The 20,678-nt window shown below is 32.2% G+C and overlaps 1 protein-coding gene and 1 long non-coding RNA gene across 2 annotated transcripts; one reads left to right on the forward strand and one right to left on the reverse strand.

Moving 5' to 3' along the window:
* The first annotated feature begins 201 nt into the window (after positions 1-201).
* On the forward strand, positions 202-3,304 carry LOC134272751 (uncharacterized). Its single transcript, XR_009993276.1, has 3 exons — positions 202-310; positions 1,656-1,731; positions 2,966-3,304. It is a non-coding gene; the product is annotated as an uncharacterized LOC134272751 (long non-coding RNA).
* A 10,954-nt stretch (positions 3,305-14,258) lies between these two features.
* Positions 14,259-18,581, reverse strand: LOC134272749 (ficolin-1-like). Its single transcript, XM_062754936.1, has 4 exons — positions 18,296-18,581; positions 16,392-16,528; positions 14,885-14,981; positions 14,259-14,440 (listed from the first exon to the last, which is right to left on the reverse strand). Exons 1-4 carry the CDS (start codon positions 18,579-18,581, stop codon positions 14,259-14,261), a joined length of 702 nt encoding a protein of 233 aa, XP_062610920.1.
* Between the last annotated feature and the right edge of the window lie 2,097 nt (positions 18,582-20,678).

The raw sequence follows: 20,678 nt of genomic DNA on the forward strand, positions 1-20,678 counted from the left end.
TGCTTATTGGGTATACCCAATAAGAAGTGTCGCTGAATATGCTTAAAACACCCTAATTGGGTATTTGCAGGTTAGTACCCAACAAAACTTGGACACGACGATTTGTCCAAAAAAGTGTCCAAAAAAGTTGCTTTCACGGATGCACCGTGTTTTGTGTTTCAGTTTTACATTCGGAACTCTAAATTCTTGAGAGTTCCGAAAATCAACTTCCGTTGATCCTGATCATAACAACGTTTGTTTTCATGGAAAAAAATATGGCGACTAAGAAACACTTAATGTCAACAAGATTGTCTGATTGACAAGAGAAAAGGTAAGTTTATTCGATTGATATTTATCTATTGCTGGCTTCTTGCTTAAGGAAAATTGATTTTAATGTAATTTTGAAAACAATTGTGCCCAAAATTAAAATACATATATATCGGAACAATGAATCCTAAGTTGCACTTGTATGTATTTTGAATTTTCTCTGTCTTTTTAATTCTCTTGAGGGCGAGAAGTATTTAGTAAATAATCGTATATTGTTAGATAATCTTTAATAAATCGAAAGTGTTAATTATTTAATTTTATATCATAACAAACTAAGTATGTTCTGACAATGTATATTGGAAAGGGAAATGAAAATTTTAACAATCGTGTGTTCATAAATCAGCTGTAAATTATCGGTTCATGTAGACAATATTACAATCGCAAAGTTAGCTGAGATGATAATAAAGAATGTAGTTTTAACACGATAAAACTATAGTAGGCCCCCTTAAGTAAAGAAATATAGTTAATACATTTAAATTAAAGCTTTTCATACAATTCGGAGCACGGAGAACACCTCGTTTCATCTAATAATACGATTTTATCTTCTCTGTAATGTGTTATTTAAATCTTTTGTATTTTCTTCCAAGTCGGAGAAAATTTCGAGAATCCAAATTAAATTTTGATATCTTTATAACGCAATTGACTTAGATTTTGTAATTTACGGAAAATTTCTATCTTTATCATGTTTAAATAATTATTGATACAAATAATAAGTTATTATAATTTCAGTCTAATAATTTTCATTGTACATACGCCATATATGGCTTTAAATGATTCAAGATGAAAACAAAATGATTTTTGCTTCGTTTTAATTAGACGAACTAGTGAATGGCCAGAAAAGGAATATTGAAAATCTTTTTTCATTTTTTTAAATCATTAATTTATATATGATTAAATTTTACTAGCGAAAATTAAATTAAACTTTAATTTTAAAAAGAACCATCTGTAGTTAATACCCTGACTTTATTCACGATGAACTTTTTTAAATGTTACTTTTTAGTTTTTGCCTCTATATTTGGGCTTGTCACTTTTTACTCGGGGATAGTAACTTTATTGCCACCAAGCTGTGGATTAGTACTTGATTTCCTTTATTGCACAGCGATGACTATGATTTAATAGCACAAAAAGCTAATGGGTTTACGTATGTGAATTGATATGATTAATGCTTACTTGTGATTTTAGGATAACTAGAGATATTGATTCCTTTTTTCCATTGATATTTCATAAATATTTTCCTAAGTATTTTTTACAATAAATTGGTTTAAAATTTTTTTAATAAAATTAATCAATAATTGCAATGGAAATTTAAACCATAATCATGATCATTGAGGATTTTCAATATGTAACAGGTCAAACAGGAACTTCAATTGTGAACATAGCAGAGAACACACTCATCAGAAGATGACCCTCAGAAATAGGACAATTGTACATTGTTGTAAGTAATCAGTAAAATGATCAGGAATACTTCATGCCAACCATACGATTTGAGACATTTTAGCTTCTTAAATTATAAGAAATAGAGGGAAAAACTTGTACATACTACATAACTACTAGGCAACCAACCTTTAATGGCAGGAAAGCTTTTGGTATGTGCAATACAGCTACATAAAACCTCTTTAGTATTCATGTTGAGTTTGAGAAAGTACCTTAGTAGAAAGTACCTTAGTAATTATTCTAGTGTTTGCCAATATTTCCATGCACACTGTTTTCTTGTTTGTACTATCATTTTATTTTATATTCTTCAGATGCCCTTTACCTTTGCCAGTTTTGAATCATTTGTTTTAAGGGCATCTGGGGTTTGGTTCCAGAACTTAATTAATTGTAAAGTAAATACCATGGTACTATTCGGTCATAGGTTATGTTAATACGTGTATAACATTTTGTTCTGATAGAGGTGGCATACAGGAAAAGAAACAATACTAGATATCACTTCAAAGGAATAAAATAGCATCGTCTTGTAGGTGTATTTTATTTAAGGATCACTACTTCATGTCTGATGTGGTGAAAGTTATTCAGATTCTGTTTGACTGTAATTTTTCATATTTTCAACTTCTATCCAGCTTAGTCAATTTTAATTAAATTTTGTGCAAATCATACTCCAGGAAAGGGGGATGGAGTGTCAAGTGTCTCTGTCCCTGTCAATATAATTTCAAAGCTGTTAGTAAGGTTTGGGTCAATTTTAAATCCTCTTTAGCAGAACCTTTTTGAGCTAAAAACAATACTAATGTGAAAGCTTTATCATTAAATGTAGAAATGTTTTTGAAGATTATGAACCCCTAATGTACTGATAGTGTTACATTAGAAGTCTAAAATTTGCAAGGAATAGTTGTGAAATATTTTTAAAATCTCTTTCTTAACAATCAGAAACTAACAAACTGTCTAATTAATATGCAAAATCGTTTTGTGTGTTGAATGATGATTCCATTTTGATAAAATTATGGCAGATGGGGGATAGGATGAAGATGCAGTTAGACATAGAAGAAACAAAAAAGAGTTGATAGAATTTAGTTTTTCCTCCATTTTATTTATCAATACATATTTCTGAATAAGAAATATACTTCTACTTCTTGGTTGGGTTTAATCAACATAAAGGGTGATCTTACTGTAGTCAAGAAAAACATGTTTTATCCGGCAAAGAAATGCCTTTATCTAATTGCAGAATGAATAAAAAGGACAGAGGCAGATTTGAAGGAGATGCATGAAATGAGGAATATTTCAAAGATTGCCTGAGCATAACCATTGCTACTGGATAAACATATGGCAATATAAAAGAGCAGGGTCAATGGAGGTATCATACAGTATAGGCCATGAGAGACCCTGAAGAAGAAAGTATGGAAGAGAAACAAATATAAAATCATTTTGACATTTATTGAAATATAGGATCAAAGCCTTACATGTAAAATTTGGGCATGTAATGACTTTTCTCTTGCTCTAAGACGTATAACAGTGATGATTTGATTTAATATTTTTATCCCGATTTGTCAAAAAGATTTGGACATAGTGCATCCATTATTTTAAAGTTTTGATATAACGAATTCATTCATTGTACTTGTAACTGAGTTTTCTGGTGCGGCACTGTTTAATTGGCTTCAAAACTAAGTTTGTGATTTCCAAACCAGATAAATGAGATACATGTAATATCTTTTAACATCGGTGACTATTAAATCCATTCTTTTACATCTCAAAAGTATTTTTATTATTACAGGGAAAATATGCATTGTACATGTATCTGTAATAAACAGAATTATAGAAATTTTCCATATAATACAACACAATCTTAGCAACTGAAGGCAAATATTTTATCAAGGGTGTGATCTATTTATCAATATGTTTTTCAGCATCTTGCTCTACCTGTAATGATTTGCTCCAAGTTCCAATATTTAAATTTAAATTTTGCAAACATGGTTATAAAGTTCTTTAAAAGCCAAATATTTTAGGTACAAAATGCTTATATATTTCCTATCATTTGTAAAGTGTACACTGAATGCGATGTGGAATGTTAGAATTAAAGTATCAAATATGTTTTGGACTTATGTATGCTTATGCAGATAAATTTGAATTCAACTTGGGAAGGTAAATGTCATACTTATTGGGTTTGCAATCTAATGCAAGAGTATAAATATCTAAGACAAATTTGACAATTTTAATGAAGGGTATAAGTAACCCAAGAAGAATTGGACAAGTAAACATTACCTGTTGGGTTTTATTCTAATGCTGGGATGTAATATCCAAGAGGAGTTGAACCAATGTCCAAAACCTATTGGGTTTTCTTTCTTATGAAAAAAAAATTGAGTAACCCAAGAAGAATGTCCAATACCTTTTAATTTCTATATACTATTGAAGCTATTGAAGGATGAAGATATCCAAGAAGAATTGGACAGGTGTCCATTACATGTTGGGTAGTATTCTTATGAGGAGATTCTCAAGAAACCCAAGAATTAGACAAGTTGCCTGTTGGGTGGGATGTAGATATCCAAGAGGAGTTGGACAGATGTCCATTATTTGTTGGGTGGTATTCTGATGAAACAATTCAAGAAACCCAAGAAGAATTGGACAAGTGTCCATAACCTGTTGGGTTAGATGTAGATATCCAAGAGGAGTTGGACAGGTGTCCATTACCTGTTGGGTTGTATTTTGATGAAGCAATTCAAGAAACCCAAGAATTAGACAAGTGTCCATTGCTTGTTGGGTGGGATGTAGATATCCAAGAGGAGTTGGACAGATGTCCATTACCTGTTGGGTGTTATTCTGATGAAACAATTCAAGAAACCCAAGAAGAATTTGACAAGTTTCAATTACATGTGGGTGAGATGTAGATATCTAAGAGGAGTTGGACAGGTGTCCATTACCTGTTGGGTTGTATTTTGATGATGCAATTCAAGAAACCCAAGAATTAGACAAGTGTCCATTGCCTGTTGGGTGGGATGTAGATATCCAAGAGGAGTTGGACTGATGTCATTACCTTTTGGGTGGTATTCTGATGAAACAATTCAAGAAACCCAAGAAGAATTGGACAAGTGTCCATTACCTGTTGGGTGAGATGTAGATATCCAAGAAGAGTTGGACATGTGTCCATTACCTGTTGGGTTGTATTTTGATTAGGAGATTCAGGAAACCCAAAAAGAATTGGACAAGTGTCCATTACCTGTTGGGTGGGATGTAGATATCCAAGAGGATTTGGACAGGTGTTCATTACCTGTTGGGTTGTATTTTGATGAGGAAATTCAAGAAACCCAAATAGAATTGGACAATGTACACATGTTCAATTGTTCTTGGGTAGTTTAATCCCATCGTCAAAATTCAACTCAACAGGTATTGGACACCTGTCCAATGCCTGTTGGATACCTTCATTCTGCCCAACATGTAATGGGCATTTGCTTATTATTAACTGGTCATGACTAAAAAAAGGTTTTCCTTAAATACTTATTTTTGCTATTCAACAAAGGTTAAACAGAGTCTGAGATATGTTTAGTTGTGTTTGCACAATTCAGTTTTTTTTTGCACTTAGGTATTCATATATTTTAATATTAGAGAATTTGGAATATACAGGTGTATATCCTTATTGCTAAGAACAAATTAGTTAGTTGTTACAATAAAAGAGCTTTATCACAGAAATTGACAAAAATATGGGTTCAAATCCAAAGGTTTTCAGTCTTGTCTGAATTTACCAGCAAATATTAAATATATAATAAACTTGGAATGAATAAAAAACAATAAGAAAAAACCCAATAAACTAGTAAACTAATTGTTCAGAGAACAATGAGACGTCTTTCCACCTTTTTAAGTGTTCCCGTGTCCTTTGGGTTGAAAAAAAAAAAAAAAAAAAAAAAAAAAAAATCCAAATAAAATGTGCCTCCCGCCGGATTCGAACTCGGGAGCTTCAGATTGACAGGCGAATTGAAAGCACATGGATTTAAACAAAAATAGACACACGTGCGTTTTTAAATAGTACAGAAACACGTGTATTTATTTGTTTGTGATGGAACATAGAGAGGAATAATGAATAGTTCTGAGAAACACGATTGGTGTATAATGGAAATGCCGAATTCCTATTAAAAAAATCATTTGAGTTTGTTTATACTTTGAATAGATTGAGTTAATCATACAGAGCTTATGATACATTCGAACTTCCGTGTCGGCAATGTGTTTACTATTTATGAAAATATAGGCGCGTTCGTTTTGACAGATATGGTGAACTCATAGGTAAGATTAAATAATCATCTCTATTTGGATTGTATTAATAGTTATCAGCATAAATTAAACTTGAAACATGCTTTTCATGAAGAAAACTGTGTCACTGAGAGCGTGGAAATTTATTTGAGAGGAAAATTCGCTTTTTTTTTTTTTTTTTTCCTATTAATTATTCGATTGATATTAAATGTAAATCAAATTGAAATAAATTTGAGTTAGGATCAAGATCAAAGATCAAGGGTCAAGATCATTTAAACCCCCCCACCCCCCCCCCAAAAAAAAGTTTATAAGCAATTTGGATACTTTCGCAATAACCTTGACCTTTGACCTTGACCTTATCCTCAAGGTCAAAGGTCGAAAGATCTCATGCATTGTCCACATGTCTTTACGACTTGTCGTTAAGAAGTTTTCAGTTCTTCGTAAACATGAGAAACTGTCAGTGTCAAAAACTGCTTAAAATGGTTTACGAATTCTTTCGCACTTATGGAATGAAACATGTACTAAATTAGTTGCAGACATTGTTGAAGGTTTCGTACCTCTACGGTTTACGGTTTCGGAGGAGTAGCGATAACAAGGGTTTACACTGAAAGAGGCACTAACTTTTAGGGGATTCAATCCTAGGGGACAAGACTGAAATCTTTAAAATGGTTTTAAGAGTACATATTAAAGATGCAAAGATGTTAAGAATTTGGTGAAGAACAAAAGAGTTATTAAAAGAGATTAATTTTTCATACTTTGAATGACCTTGACCTTTGACCTTGACTTAAATTTCAAGGTCAAGGGTCAATGAACCTTTTGCAGTTGGTCCCATGTCTCTACGACTTGTCATTTAAGAAAAGATCTTGACATTCATAAACATCGCAAACATTCAGGGGCAATAATTCATAATAGGAGTTTACGAATTCTTTCAAAAAGACAGATTGAAGCATCTACTAAATTAGTCGTAGACATTAATAAAGGTTTTGTGACTCTACGTTTTATGGTTTCGGAGAAGAAACGATAACAAACATTTATTGCGAAAGGGGTCATAACTCCTTGAGACGTCAAGGTTCATATACGCAGGGTCAACTGCGAAAATCATTTACGAAGTACATTCTTTTGGTCTATAAATCTTTTCGATAAATCTTGAAACTCAAAAACATGCGGCGGAAAAATAATAAAAAAAAAAAAGAATAATAATAAACAGAAGAATATCAATAGGTCTTTCCACAGAAAGGTGGAAAGACCTAAATACGGACACAAGGATTAATATCCAATAAGATTTGAACAGTAACTACCCAAATAATGCTCTCTCGTGTGTACACTTTTTTTGTATCCAATAAGCAGTATCCAATAGGACTTGGACTTGATGTACCCAATATATAACCAAATGTGTGTCCGTCCGTCCGTCCGTCCGTCTGTAAACTTTTCACATTTTCAACTTCTTCTCAAGAACCACTGGGCCAATTTTAACCAAACTTAGTACAAAGCATCCTTGGGTGAAGGGGAATTTAAATTGTTAAAATCAAGAGCCAAGACCCCTTCCAAGGGGAGATAATCAAGAAAATACGAAAATAGGGTGGGGTCATTAAAAAAACTTCTTCTCAAGAACCACTGGGCCAAAAAAGCTGAAATTTATGAAGAAGCATTCTGGGGTAGTGTAGATATTATATTGTAAAAATCATGACCCCCGGGGGTAGGGCGGGGCCACAATAGGGAATTCAAATTTTACATAGAAATATATAGAACAAATCTTTAAAAATCTTCTTCTCAAGAACAACTGGGCCTCAAAAGCTGAAACTTACATGGAAGCATCCTTGGGTAGTGTGGATATTAAATTGTTAAAATCATGACCCCCGGGGGTAGGGCGGGGCCACAATAGGGAATCCAAGTTTTACATAGAAATATATAGAACAAATCTTTAAAAATCTTCTTTTCAAGAACCACTGGACCAGAAAAGCTGAAACTTATGTGGAAGCATCCTTGGGTAGTGTAGATATTAAATTGTAAAAATCATGACCCCCGGGGGTAGGGCGGGGCCACAATGATCTCTTTATTGTTTGTTGATACTTAAAAAATACTTTATCATATCAAGTTACCTTATTTTTTCACTCGCAAAGAAGTGTCGTCAGTCGTTTGTAATATTTCCATTTATAAGATAATAAAGCATAACAATTTGTGAAAAAAAATTAAAATTACACATTTCGTCAACTACTTGCGATTTTAATAAATTAAAGATTGTGACACGTTACAGCATGATTAGGAATAGGGACTATGAAACTCATTACTTATTTGTTATGTTTATATTACATTGAGAAGATGTATAATAGGAGATAAATCTCTCTTTGAAAAAAAAATAACCTTCATAGAATTGTACTCCGTCAAATCATATGCAACGTGCTTGTTAAAATCAGATTGATAAGAGATAATTTTGTCACACTTCTGTTGTCGGCGTCGATACATCTGCTTTATGATTAATGTTGTGCCTATCTGTCTTCAGATGGCAGAACATGAAAGTTTAAACAAAATGTTTTTGATTCAAATTTATTTAAAACACTTACAGCATTTACACTGTTCAATCAATGTTTAAAAAAACAGAAAAGTTAATTGCCATTCTCTGTAACCACTTAAACTTCGTTGCCACGCATGGTCACCGATTTTGATGAAACTTCACCCATGCTTAGTACTTGACACCAGAAACAAATATCAAACAAAATTTCGTTGCTAAGTGTCTTGGTTGCTATGGCAACAGCCTGAAAAATTTGAAAAATCGAGATTTTCAGCCACTTTAAATCCTGACTGTGGCTTAATAAACACTAGAAAAAGCAAACAAACCATTCTAACAAAAACATGACACCTTGATGTCACTTATACTATGAAGAAACTTTTTAGAATATATCTCTAAGTAAGTGGTAACCAAGGGTACATTTGGAATACATTTAAAATGCTGAAATATGCTGAAAAACACTCCATATTCACTAATGGTAGGTGTTACATGCTAAAACTCAATCATTGACTTAAGAAAAACAATGAAAATGTTTGACCTTAAGTATATAAGTATAAGCAATATTATTCTATAAATAACTTTTATGGTTGCCATGGTAACACAGTGTAACCATGCAAAACCAGTAACTAAGATTGGGTTAATGCTACTGTCTTGAGGAAAAACATGAAAATTCAAGACTGGCAAATATGCATCCTTTGGACCTTGCAACACCAAAACCATAAGAAAAATTAGGTATAATTGCTACTTTGTAGTGTTACCATGGAAACAAAGTACCAGTGCTTAAAAGTAAATTTTTTTCCGCTGCATTAAGAATTAAATTGCCATTTAATCAAGAAACAAATTAAAGAGCTCGGCTGGAATAGTCTTATCTGTTAGAACTGAAGTTAATTATCATATATTGATAAAATTTGATGAATAAAACAACACTGTTGCTATGGTTACCAAGAAGGGAAAATGTTTGATTTTTTGAACTTTATATCAATATTAAACCCTGTGTGCCAACTTCTTGCATCCACTTAGAGATTGGATGATAGTCAAAATTAAAAGTCAAGTTAGCTGTTAATAAATATCAATCATAAAAGTTTTGGGAATTTTCATTTAAGGGTACGTATCCAAGGAAACAAAATATTTTTTCAGGTTTTTAAGCATATATTTTCTGCTTATTTCCATAGCAACGCTCTATTTAAAGAATCTAATATGGATTTTTTGAAATGCGAAAATTTGGAGCACACCAACATCTTATAAAATTGATCATTAGTTATGAAGAAATGTGCTTTTTTTAAAAGATAGGATCATATTTAAACATACATAGTGTTACTTTGAAGGTTCTCTCGGGCATAAAAACCTTGGCAACCATTGCCAACCAAAATGAAATATCATATTTTTTCTTGGTATGTGTTTCAAGGCTCTTTTTTCTATTATTTGGTAACATTTCATCCTATAATTGCTTTTCATTTTTACGAGTATGACTTCATAAAATTCAATGAATATTTTTTTTACTTTTGAATTCTTTGTTACCATAGTAACGTATGTAATAGTTGATTTACCAAACATGTTTATCATGCATTCGAGACATCTTACCTTCAACTTTTGGAAACAGTCATTAACAATTGTTTGCTTTGCCGCAAATGTTAACTATGGGGCTCTAAACATGTTAAAAAATGCCATTTTTCGAACTTTAAGACATGTTGCCATGGTAACTATAAAACATAGCAACCAATTTTTGCCTGATTTCAGTTCAGGGTATCAATGCCTTTTATAATAGAGAGTTTGGAGAAATTCTGAGACTATGCGTGCCACAGCTCCTATATAAAATTTCAAATCATAACAGAGAATGGCTCTTAATCAGCAAAACGTCTAAAACGTAATCTTTCATTGTTATTTCTTTATTATTTAAGGTAGGTCGCGGGTTTACTGCATAAAAATTCTTACGTGAAAACATATCCTGAAAATTTGATAAAATGTTCCTTAGAATTTAAAGCGTATCATCTGCAATTTTTATTAAATTTGCCTAAGTAGTTTTAATGTTATAGTACTGTAAACGCGGTATAGTTTTTAATCCTTTTTGACGCTATTACCATTGAAATATATAGGGAAATGACGTTTTTAAGCCAATTTTGTGAAAATAATTTCTTTTAAAAAGGTTGGATAACTTTTTAAAGATGTAGACGAATTATTCAGGAATTTCAAAATGTCAAGATGAGGTTAAATCAAAACCATTAATATAAAAAAATCAATATGTCTTCTCGCTAGATTTTTTGCTAAATAATTTCAAAGCTTTCTTTTAAAATGCTAAAATTTGGCGTTCATGGCGTTATTATCTACGACGTCATTTGTTGAACGTAGTCACGTTTACAGTACTTACGAGTATAAATATATTGACCTATGGAATATGCACGAATTAAAAGATGATATCGATACAAAATTTAATTTTATTCATCATTTCATTTATTGCGGAGACATATTGGGACGATCAGCAACATATTTTCACTAGTATTGTGAAATTTATAAATATTCTGATCACAAAGTCAGAATGAACGATATAAATAATCCTCGTGCAGCGATATTAACATGCAGCGACAATGTTCACCGCGAGTGAAAAAATATTAGTACCTGTATATTTAGGAAATGCATTTCAATAGGATTTCAGGCATAAAACAAAAATTTCATCACTTTACTTGAAAACGGTAGGAAAACATCCCTATAATGAGGAAATAAGAGGGCGGGGGTGGGGGTGTACCTGCAATGTTCTTTCTGTATAAGTCGCAAGCTATAGTATTTGGCTCTAAATTTCAAGCATTTTTTAATTTCGAATTTTCTGAATTAAATTTCAATACGCAAAATGTAAAACACTTGCATTTAGCTTTTACACGTTGAGCTTTTGTCATAAAAAATATATAGAAAAAAATTATACTTGTAAATTGTTTTCAGTGTTTATGTCTTAAAATCCAGGTGTTTAAATACATTTGATTTTTAAATGCATTTTCACAATTTATTAGCAAGCAAAATAAGGCGAGTGCACGAGATTTAAATACATAACAACCAACCAATATCAATAATGATAATTAAAAAAACAAAACAGGAAAATACTTGTAATTAAATATAACCCGTTTTTAGTGATGTGGATTAATTTTCATCCTGAAAAGTATACGCATATTTTCGCCCCGGCTTTGATTTGAAGTCAATTTCCCCTGAGTTTTAAATAACTTGCGCACATACATTCCCTCAAGTTTCTCGCTAAGCAATTTTTTATTCATGATAACTTTCTTTCTGAAAGCCAGAACTTTTACGCTAATTTATTCCGATTGACTTTTAGCAGTTTAGTTACACTTCAAATATTTTTTATTGCTTTCATTTTGTATTGTATTTAATTATTCCGAAGAGTCACACCAGAATTCAGACTGAAATTTAATTATAATACATGTACGACGTTTACGTACATAAACATGCTCTTTGTGTTAAATCTACTTTTAAATTCATACAGACTTGAAGTCATTTGCAGAGAATTAAACGGGAAACAACGTGACGTTGCCTTTGTGACGTAACTGACGTCATAATCAAATGTGCACAAAACAACCGCTCGAATCGTCAAAATTGTGTACCAAAATTGATGACAAAAGCAAACCCGCGACCTACCTTAAAAACACGCACGTAATTAAAAGCATGGGACTTTGGGCTTGGGGGTTCTACAGTTCCCACTTTTTCCGGAAATATTAATAAAATGTTAACATTTCTTCAAATCAATAACTTTTGTTCTTAATTTAATAATGATTTTTCATTGAAATATTGGTTCGCACCCCTCTTTCCTTTGAATTTAGATTTTGGGTAAGCATTGGTTTTTCCCTGGTATTTCCTTTTTTTGTTGTTTATCCCCCCCCCCCCCCCCAAAAAAAAAAAAAATCTATGCAACGTGTTTGTCAAAATCAAATTGATAAAGACCAAATGATTAACACAAGGAGAAAAAGTTTATTTTGTCACACTTCTGTCGTCATCGTCTATAGAATTGCTAGTCTATGACTTCTCTTCCATGATCCACATCTGCAGAGCATAAACAAAGAAATATATTTCTTTTAATTAAAAAGAACAATAATATTTACTTATATCCTACAACAATTGTACAGATACCTCAGAAACCCCTAAATACATAAACAAATCACTTCTTTTAATTTTTTTCATTGAAATAATCCACAATTACATCATGTATATATATATATATATATATATATATATATATATATATATATATATATATATATATATATATATATATATATATATATATATATATATATATATATAAATAATCCAGAGTTTGGAAAAGATGATCACATTTTATTCCAAAGCGCTTTCGCCATTCGGCTCTTCAGTGGATTTTGAATAACAATAGCAACATGACATGATAACGTCGTTATTATGACGTCATAATTAAAGGACAACGTTAAAATTTGGCGCAAAATATGTCCGTAGAAAGCGCCAAATTAAATAGACTTGACACTGTAAATGATACATATTTACACAATAACAATCAATAATTAATAAATTTTAAAAAACAATATTAACAGTCATTGATTAAATCAGAACATTTATCTGTTTAGTTTAGGCTTAAATTTATCAATGAAATATTGTTCTTTGGCCCGCCGTAACTGTTCATTTTCCTCAGTAACTTTATAAAACGGAAAGATACTAAAACGTCCTTTACCGCATTGTTCAAAATGTTCGCTGCACGGAGCATATCTTACGGAAGGGCAAATTTCCAGTTATTCGTAATCCTCTAGATTTTATGTTTGTGTCGGTATATGTTATTGGCCTAATCCTCGTGCGTTAGTCAAGTGAGGTAATTCCCGCCCCAAAGGCTTTTTTTACTTTTGTGTCGGTATAATAAAACAGTGAAAAAGTATATCATTGAGGGAGTTAGCAAGATTCCTCTTCCACTCGATCAGGACAATTTTCCTCGGCTTCGCCTCGGGAAAAATAGGGGGAACTGGAATTTTCCCAACTCTCTCAATGATATACTTTAACTGTATGATAGCACACTTATTGTTTATAGTCCGATTGAGGACAGTGGAAAGTGTACTTCTAACGAAGAGAATGGACTGATTTCAATAAAATAGGTTTGTCACAGGTACATAGAGAAAGGGGCATAAAAGACCGCCTTGTTTGATGCCATGTTTTATTAAAATATAACACACCTTTTATCAATAGTCAACCTGAGGACAATGGAAGATAGGTACCTAAATTAAGAATTAAATGATCTGAAAAAGTATGTGTGTCACGTGTACATAGAGAACATAGAAGACTAGAAGACATCTTTGTTCGATTCCATCATTTAAAATATAACATACTTATTCTTAATAGTAAGATTGAGGGTTATTGGAAACAAATACTTGAACTAAGAAGACAATGATGAAATATGGAGATAAGGAACAACTGAATAAATAAGCTACATGTACTTTACCTGTAAAGTAAGAAGTGCCCGGTGGGCATTCTGTCTAATTTAAAATAGGCCAATGGGAGCTTTTAGACGTTGAGAAACATTAAAACAGAAAATCTTTTGTGATTAGAGGAAGAAAGAACAAAATTACTTAAATTGAATACTCATCTAATGGGCGGATGAAAATGTATGTATATAACAGATATGAAATTTAAAAATATAAAGAAACAGTTGTGTTACAGGTATCATTAAAATTACTTTTTCCCGAATTATAAATTATTTTAATGATTTCAATCCCTCTCTCTCTCTATCTCTCTCTCTCCTGTCCATTCTATACATAATTAATTAGATTTCATTACCTAAGGTCCCGGTGGCAAGTCCCGACAAAAATAGTTTATATTTTTCTGCTTCACTGGAAACAGAGAACTGATCATACAACTCATACAGATTCCTTCCGTCGTCTAGTGTGATCCAAATATAGAGGTATGAAGGCCTTCCATTGGTCAATTGATGGATTACGTCATTTCCTGTATTAAGATATATTTTTAATAATAGTTAATAATTGTACTTCTGTACATTTTTTTTCATTTTTGTATATTGAAAAGAAATCTTAAAAGAAGGTTCAAAAATATTCAAAATGCTTAAGTATAAACTCTTTTACATATACTTCAAAGCAGTCAATGTGTGTTTATTTCATTAATTTCATTTCTTATTCCTCCTTTTTTATTTTCATTTTTTAAACCTTTTAGGTATGAACATCGATTTTTTACTTTACTGTATCTCTGACCTCTTATTTCTTTTTCTTGCATAATCAACTTCCTATTTATTTGATATTTCATTATCACACGCGGTGAATGAATTTCGCCAAAAGCATAATTATGCAGTCTTGAAATAAACTTTTAATGAGCTGGTCAAACATATGTATAATAATCATTTGTCCTATGTAGCGGCGATCTAAGATCTAAATTTACCAATCCAAACATCCGCTTCCGGTACACCAAAACCAGTCCTATATTCTGCCCACGTCCTCTTAAAGCTTACGGCTCCGTCTAACCTCTTTTGAATTGCCTTTGAAATAAACATTTCTTCAATTATTACTGTGTCAAACATTTGCACGGCATGTAATAAAGATTGATTGATTGTATGTTGTTATAAGTCCCTCTCGAGAATTTTTCACTTATATGGAGACGCCACCACTTGCCTGCGGAGCCGAGCTATAATTTTTGTCCATTACTTGTCACTCAGGGCCATAGAGCAATGTTGGATATTTTTCGTGCCAACACCTACTGCGACACGTGACGTCGGTTTATACAGTCTAATCCGGAGGACCGGTCTCCACGTCCCACAGTGGGATTCGAACCCGCGACGTAAGGATCGAGTCCTTACTTCGCGACTGTAGAGCAGACGCTCTAACAATTGCACAATCCGGGCGACTAATAAAGATTGAACAAACATGTTTTTCTAACCCTAGGAAAAGAAATGGTATCTCCGGACTCCTTTTGTCTTTCAATTTACAACACCATTCACACATTTTAAAATTAAATTAATAAGATTCGAATCCCACTGCAGGGCATGGAGAATGGAATGAGACTGTATAAATCGAGTTCCCTTGTTACAGCAAGTGCTCGAAGGAAAACGACCACCCCCACCCCCCACCATGGTCAAAGAATACCATACCGACCATGTCGAATACAAGTCTAAATTTGTAATCCTCCAATACACATGTAAGTGTTGGTGTCTGTTACAACGGACTTTGAAAAATAAATGTTTTTCAATGTGCGTTGAATTTTGGACCAAATTAACACACTTTACATTGAAGTATTTAGAAGTATGAAAAAATGTTTATCAATTCACGTGCAATAAAATAACCTTTTCAATGGTCTTTTGATTAGTATAAAGAGGCTGAATTGCTTTTGTATTTTATTTGAGCTTTTCTATTGTAATGTATTTGATTTTGCAAAGCTACTTTCGCCAAAAGACAGTCAGTTTAGATATGCGACATTACCTCTGAACCCCTCTACCTTAGTATTAAAGGGTGCGTTATTTTTTTTCTGGAAAAAAAATTCTCGATTTTTGCATTTATTTCTCTTTAACTCAGATTTATCGACAGAAAGTATATCATGTCATACAAGTTATGTAAATACTTATATTTTGATAGGAACGATAAAGAATTGGGCCGAGGGTTCTTCTAACTGTCTTATCTTCGTTCTGGATAAGGGTAGATCAATTCATCACTTTTTCGAAAGAAATATAAAATATTGCAGTCTATCACTACAATCTAAGCCCAGATTTTTTTTAAGTGCGTTATTTACAGTTTTTTTTTTTACAATATTTTACAGTATTTTAAAATATCTTACAATATTTTACAGCAATTTACAATATTTTACAATATGTTACAGTATTTTACAATATGTTACAGTACTTTATAATATTTTACAGTACTTGATATTTTACAGTATTTTAAGATCTAAATAATACCGTCCATCCTCCATCCATAGTTTGCATATCGCAGTAAGCACTGGTAGCCCCTGGACTTGAACAGCTTGGATAAATATCGAACACCCCTGAATTATTGTAACCAATGTCAAGGATGTTTTTGCAATCGAAAGGAAGAACTAAAAGAGAAAAAAAAAGTATAATATGATTTTGAAACAAAAGTTTTATGACAAATATTAAGACTCATGTAAACAAAGGGATATAATGGCATCGTAAACAAACCAACATATAAGAATATCGTCTAAAAACATTAACTTTGCAGTTCACATTTTCCCCCTTTTTAAGTATCGGTTAGTAATTGGAAGAGTAAAATTACCGAAAATTATGTGGAAGAGTAAAATAACCGAAATTTGTATGGAAGAGAAAAATTGCCGAAAATTATATGGGTAAGTAAAACAGAAGAAATATTTTGACAGTAGAAGAGAAGGATTATTATAAGAAAATGTTTTAGTGGCATGTGTATCATATGTTTTTAAGATAATTTGTTCATTGTGTTATTACACCTCAATAATTTGACCAAACATGTTTTTGTTATTGAAAAGAATATTATGGAAATAAATATTTTGCTATTAAAGAAGGGCACAGTAAAAATATTGCTGAATTATGCAATGTTAACATTCATGATAATTTACTCTTGAATTTCTTAATTTATCGCCTTTTTTGCACAAATAATAGTCTTAAAGTAATTAAGTATGCTTTGTGCTACATCTAACTTTTCAAAAACTTTATTTTTGAATTGAGCGTCGTTTTAGCTATAGCCTTCTATCCATGTATATCTTTTTATTGATGTTGTTGGCGGGTTTTGAATAAAAGTTTGGTTTGCTGTATATAACCCCATTGTTTTTATTTAATCCAATCATTACTTTTCAGGGCAACAAAAGTGTAAATAAAAAGTATATTTCATCTGAGAAACTTTCCTTTGCTTTTTGAGTTAGTGAGTACAGGTAAATAATTCTTGGGAAATACTGAATGGAACTCCTATCTTTCAGTATATTCTGATGAGCACAAGAGAGTTTCCTAAACGCAAAGCATTTACTATACAGATGCAACCAAGAAACAGTTGTGATTGAAAAGCAGTTTTAAGTTGGAATTTACGGGGATATAAGAAAACTTCAGTAAAAACATGACAACGACTAAAAGACATGCATTCAGAGGAATTGGTACTCAATTCCAAAATGTTCTGCATAAACCTAATTGAAAGCAAACCTAGTGACAATAAAGCTGGTATTCTCGCAACGGAGGAACAACTTAATATAAGTAACGAAAATATTAATCACGAATTGGAACAATAATTAAGATGCATAATTCTATGCATCTTCTTTCGGTGCCTTCGTTCAATAGCAATTATCCCCCCTTTCAAAATGTGCATCTAAGTTTTCAAAAAGCATTTAAGGTTAGGTAAATGGTTTACGCTTTGTAATAGTTTTAAAAGGTCTAATGATCGAAATAGGAAAGAAAAATTTTATTATGAAATCTATATGGAAAAATTAAAAACTTAAAAATTTTGAGAAACCAATTTATTGACAGGTTTATTCATTTTCTGATTCAATAACATCGAATATTTTCATGAATCTATACTCTTGTTCATTATCTAGTTTTAGAAATTGATTGGAGCAAAAACCTAAATTTTGAAAGCAAGCCTAACTTTCCAGAATTTTAATACTATTTTGAACACATAATTACAGCATAAGGACTAAAACGATTTGAAAAAATAAAAGATTGAGTCATAAAGAGTCCTGCTTCCAATTATCTATAATTATAACCGATTTATCGTAAAGTGCGTTTTTTCCATATTTTGTGGGAGAGAAATTAATAATTCATAATAATTTATATATCGTATCTAACGTTATTTTTAATATAAGCAATAGAGAAATAGTAAGGCTTACCGTAGTAAGTCCATTCGTCTTCGTTTGAAATTCCGGAAGTGAAGATAGTCTGATGGATTCGGCACTTCAACAGCAGAGGATTATATCCGAATAAGTGACCACAATCCTTCTGACATTTCATAGCGCACTCGATCAACGTATAAGTATTATATTGTCCCAGAAGTTTGCTATTTGACTTTGTATTATCAACCTCTGGTTTTGCTGTCAATTTCCGCGAAATAAAATTGGTAGCTTGAGCCACTGTAAGAAGGGGAATTAATATATAGATAACACAGAGACCGCTCATGTTGGACGCGTGTTTTAAAATTAAACAACTGTGTTGTTGTGACGCTAAGCAAACTGATGTATCAGCTTAAAAGCATTAAGACTGGAACTTTGATTTCTTACGGCAAAAATGATTGGCTACTCGTGACTTTTGCTGCATTTAACAATAAGTGAAAAATCGATGAAATCATGAGATTGAGGCCCCAGGTTTAAGTGAAACAAAAATATTGAAGATAAGTAGTTTGTAGTATATATACTTTGTCTTTTTTTTAATCTTAAAAAGGGTTTCATATTTTAGCAGCTTTGGAGCAGATAGCAATGCATTGAATTTAATTCACGAATCCAGTTACTAGAAATAAATCATTAATAATTTTAATAAACTACACATACTTTTGCATGTTTACGTCAAGATAAAAATGTTATACCCTGTGTATGAATACGATATTTTTTCATATTAAAAAGTCACACGTATTTGTGTAATCTACAGGAATCATAAGGATGAATAATTAGTTCAAATGTCAAGTCAAGAATCATACGTAGTTTAAATGTTCAGTTCAAGAATCATTCGTAGTTTGATTGATTGATTGATTGTATATTGTTTAACGTCCCTCTTGAGAATTTTTCACTCATATGGAGACGTCACCGTATGCTGGTGAAGGGCTTCAAATTTAGACCTATACTCGGCACTCAGAGCCATTGAGCAGTGAGGGTTCTTTATCGTGCCAGCGCCTACCGTGACACGGGACCTACGTTTTTAAGGTCATATCCGAAAGACCCGTGACTTTCACTTCTAGTGCCGAGCGCTTGGCGAAGGAACAGTCACTACCTTTGTTTACGTCTTAGGTATGCGCGGCGCCGCGAACGAGAATCGAACCCGGGCCTCCCGATCACGAAGCGAACGCTCTACCAATAGGCTACCGTGACCGGTGATTCGTAGTTTGAATATTCAGGTCAAAAATCATCCGTAGTTTAAGTGTTCAAGTCAGGATTCATTCGTAGATTAAATGTTCAAGTAAAGAATAATTTGTAGTTTAAATGTTAACGTCACCCAGACGATTTGGTCGACTGAGCACAACTGAACAGTCTTAACAAAAGTTGCATAGATAAAGAACTCGATCCACGATATACTAGTACCTTATTTGGCCTAGCAAATATTTAAATTAAAAAAAGAAGATATTAAAACATATGTTTTGAGCTATTATCAACCCAGAACATTGGAACATTTCACATGTGTCACATTCCGTCTAAACCATTAATTATGATGCCAAACTTAATTCTAAATTGCATCTTGGTTCGAGATTTTTTAGGAAAAATCTCCAAATATTTTGAAACAGAAAAAGCATTGTAAATGTTCGAGAAATATATTCCAAGGAAGTAACTTGTCAAAAATATAATATTTAACTCTGCTTATTTTAACAGTAATGAAAACGTGTATCTTTTAACATAATACATAATATATAGCTATCAGGTAATAGGTAATTTTGATTGCAAATGTATATCTAACTCGATTAAGGTCTCACATGATCAAAAAATAAATCTTGATCTAGGTACAACAGAAAAACAATTAAATTTTGATTTTTTAATTAAAAGAATCTGCAAATAGAATCAAAATGACTAGACTGTTAATTTAAAAATTATAACGCCCCTAACAAGCAGCGAACAAAAATAAATTGTTTCAACATCGTCAGATACAGCTAGCAAACAACTCCTCTATTGTTGGTCCTTATACAATAAATCTTTTAAAACGACTTTGAAGCATAACAGGGGTGCTTACTCCTCCATGACACCTAATCCCACCTGTGATGTTTCGGAGGTTCGTGTTTGCTCTGCTCCTATTTTGTGTTGTTTTATGGACTTTGAGATTGAATACTGTTCGTTATCTTCATATCCTTCTTTCTTACACAATGTGATTATTTTTTGGAAAATGTAACAATTTTATATATCTTTTTATTAAACTCAGTTGACCCTGCGTGTATGAACTTTGATCCCTTTCGGAGTTGTTACCCCTTTCACAAAAAAGCTTGTTATCACTACTCCTCCGAAACCATAAACCGTAGAGAAATGAAACCTTCACTATTGTCTTCGACTATTTTAGTAGACACTCCAATGAATCATTGCG

Source organism: Saccostrea cucullata, unplaced genomic scaffold, assembly GCF_032062105.1.
Source record: "Saccostrea cucullata isolate Sc308-1 unplaced genomic scaffold, CSIRO_AGI_Scuc_v1 ctg7885, whole genome shotgun sequence".
In the NCBI taxonomy this organism is placed as follows: domain Eukaryota; kingdom Metazoa; phylum Mollusca; class Bivalvia; order Ostreida; family Ostreidae; genus Saccostrea; species Saccostrea cuccullata.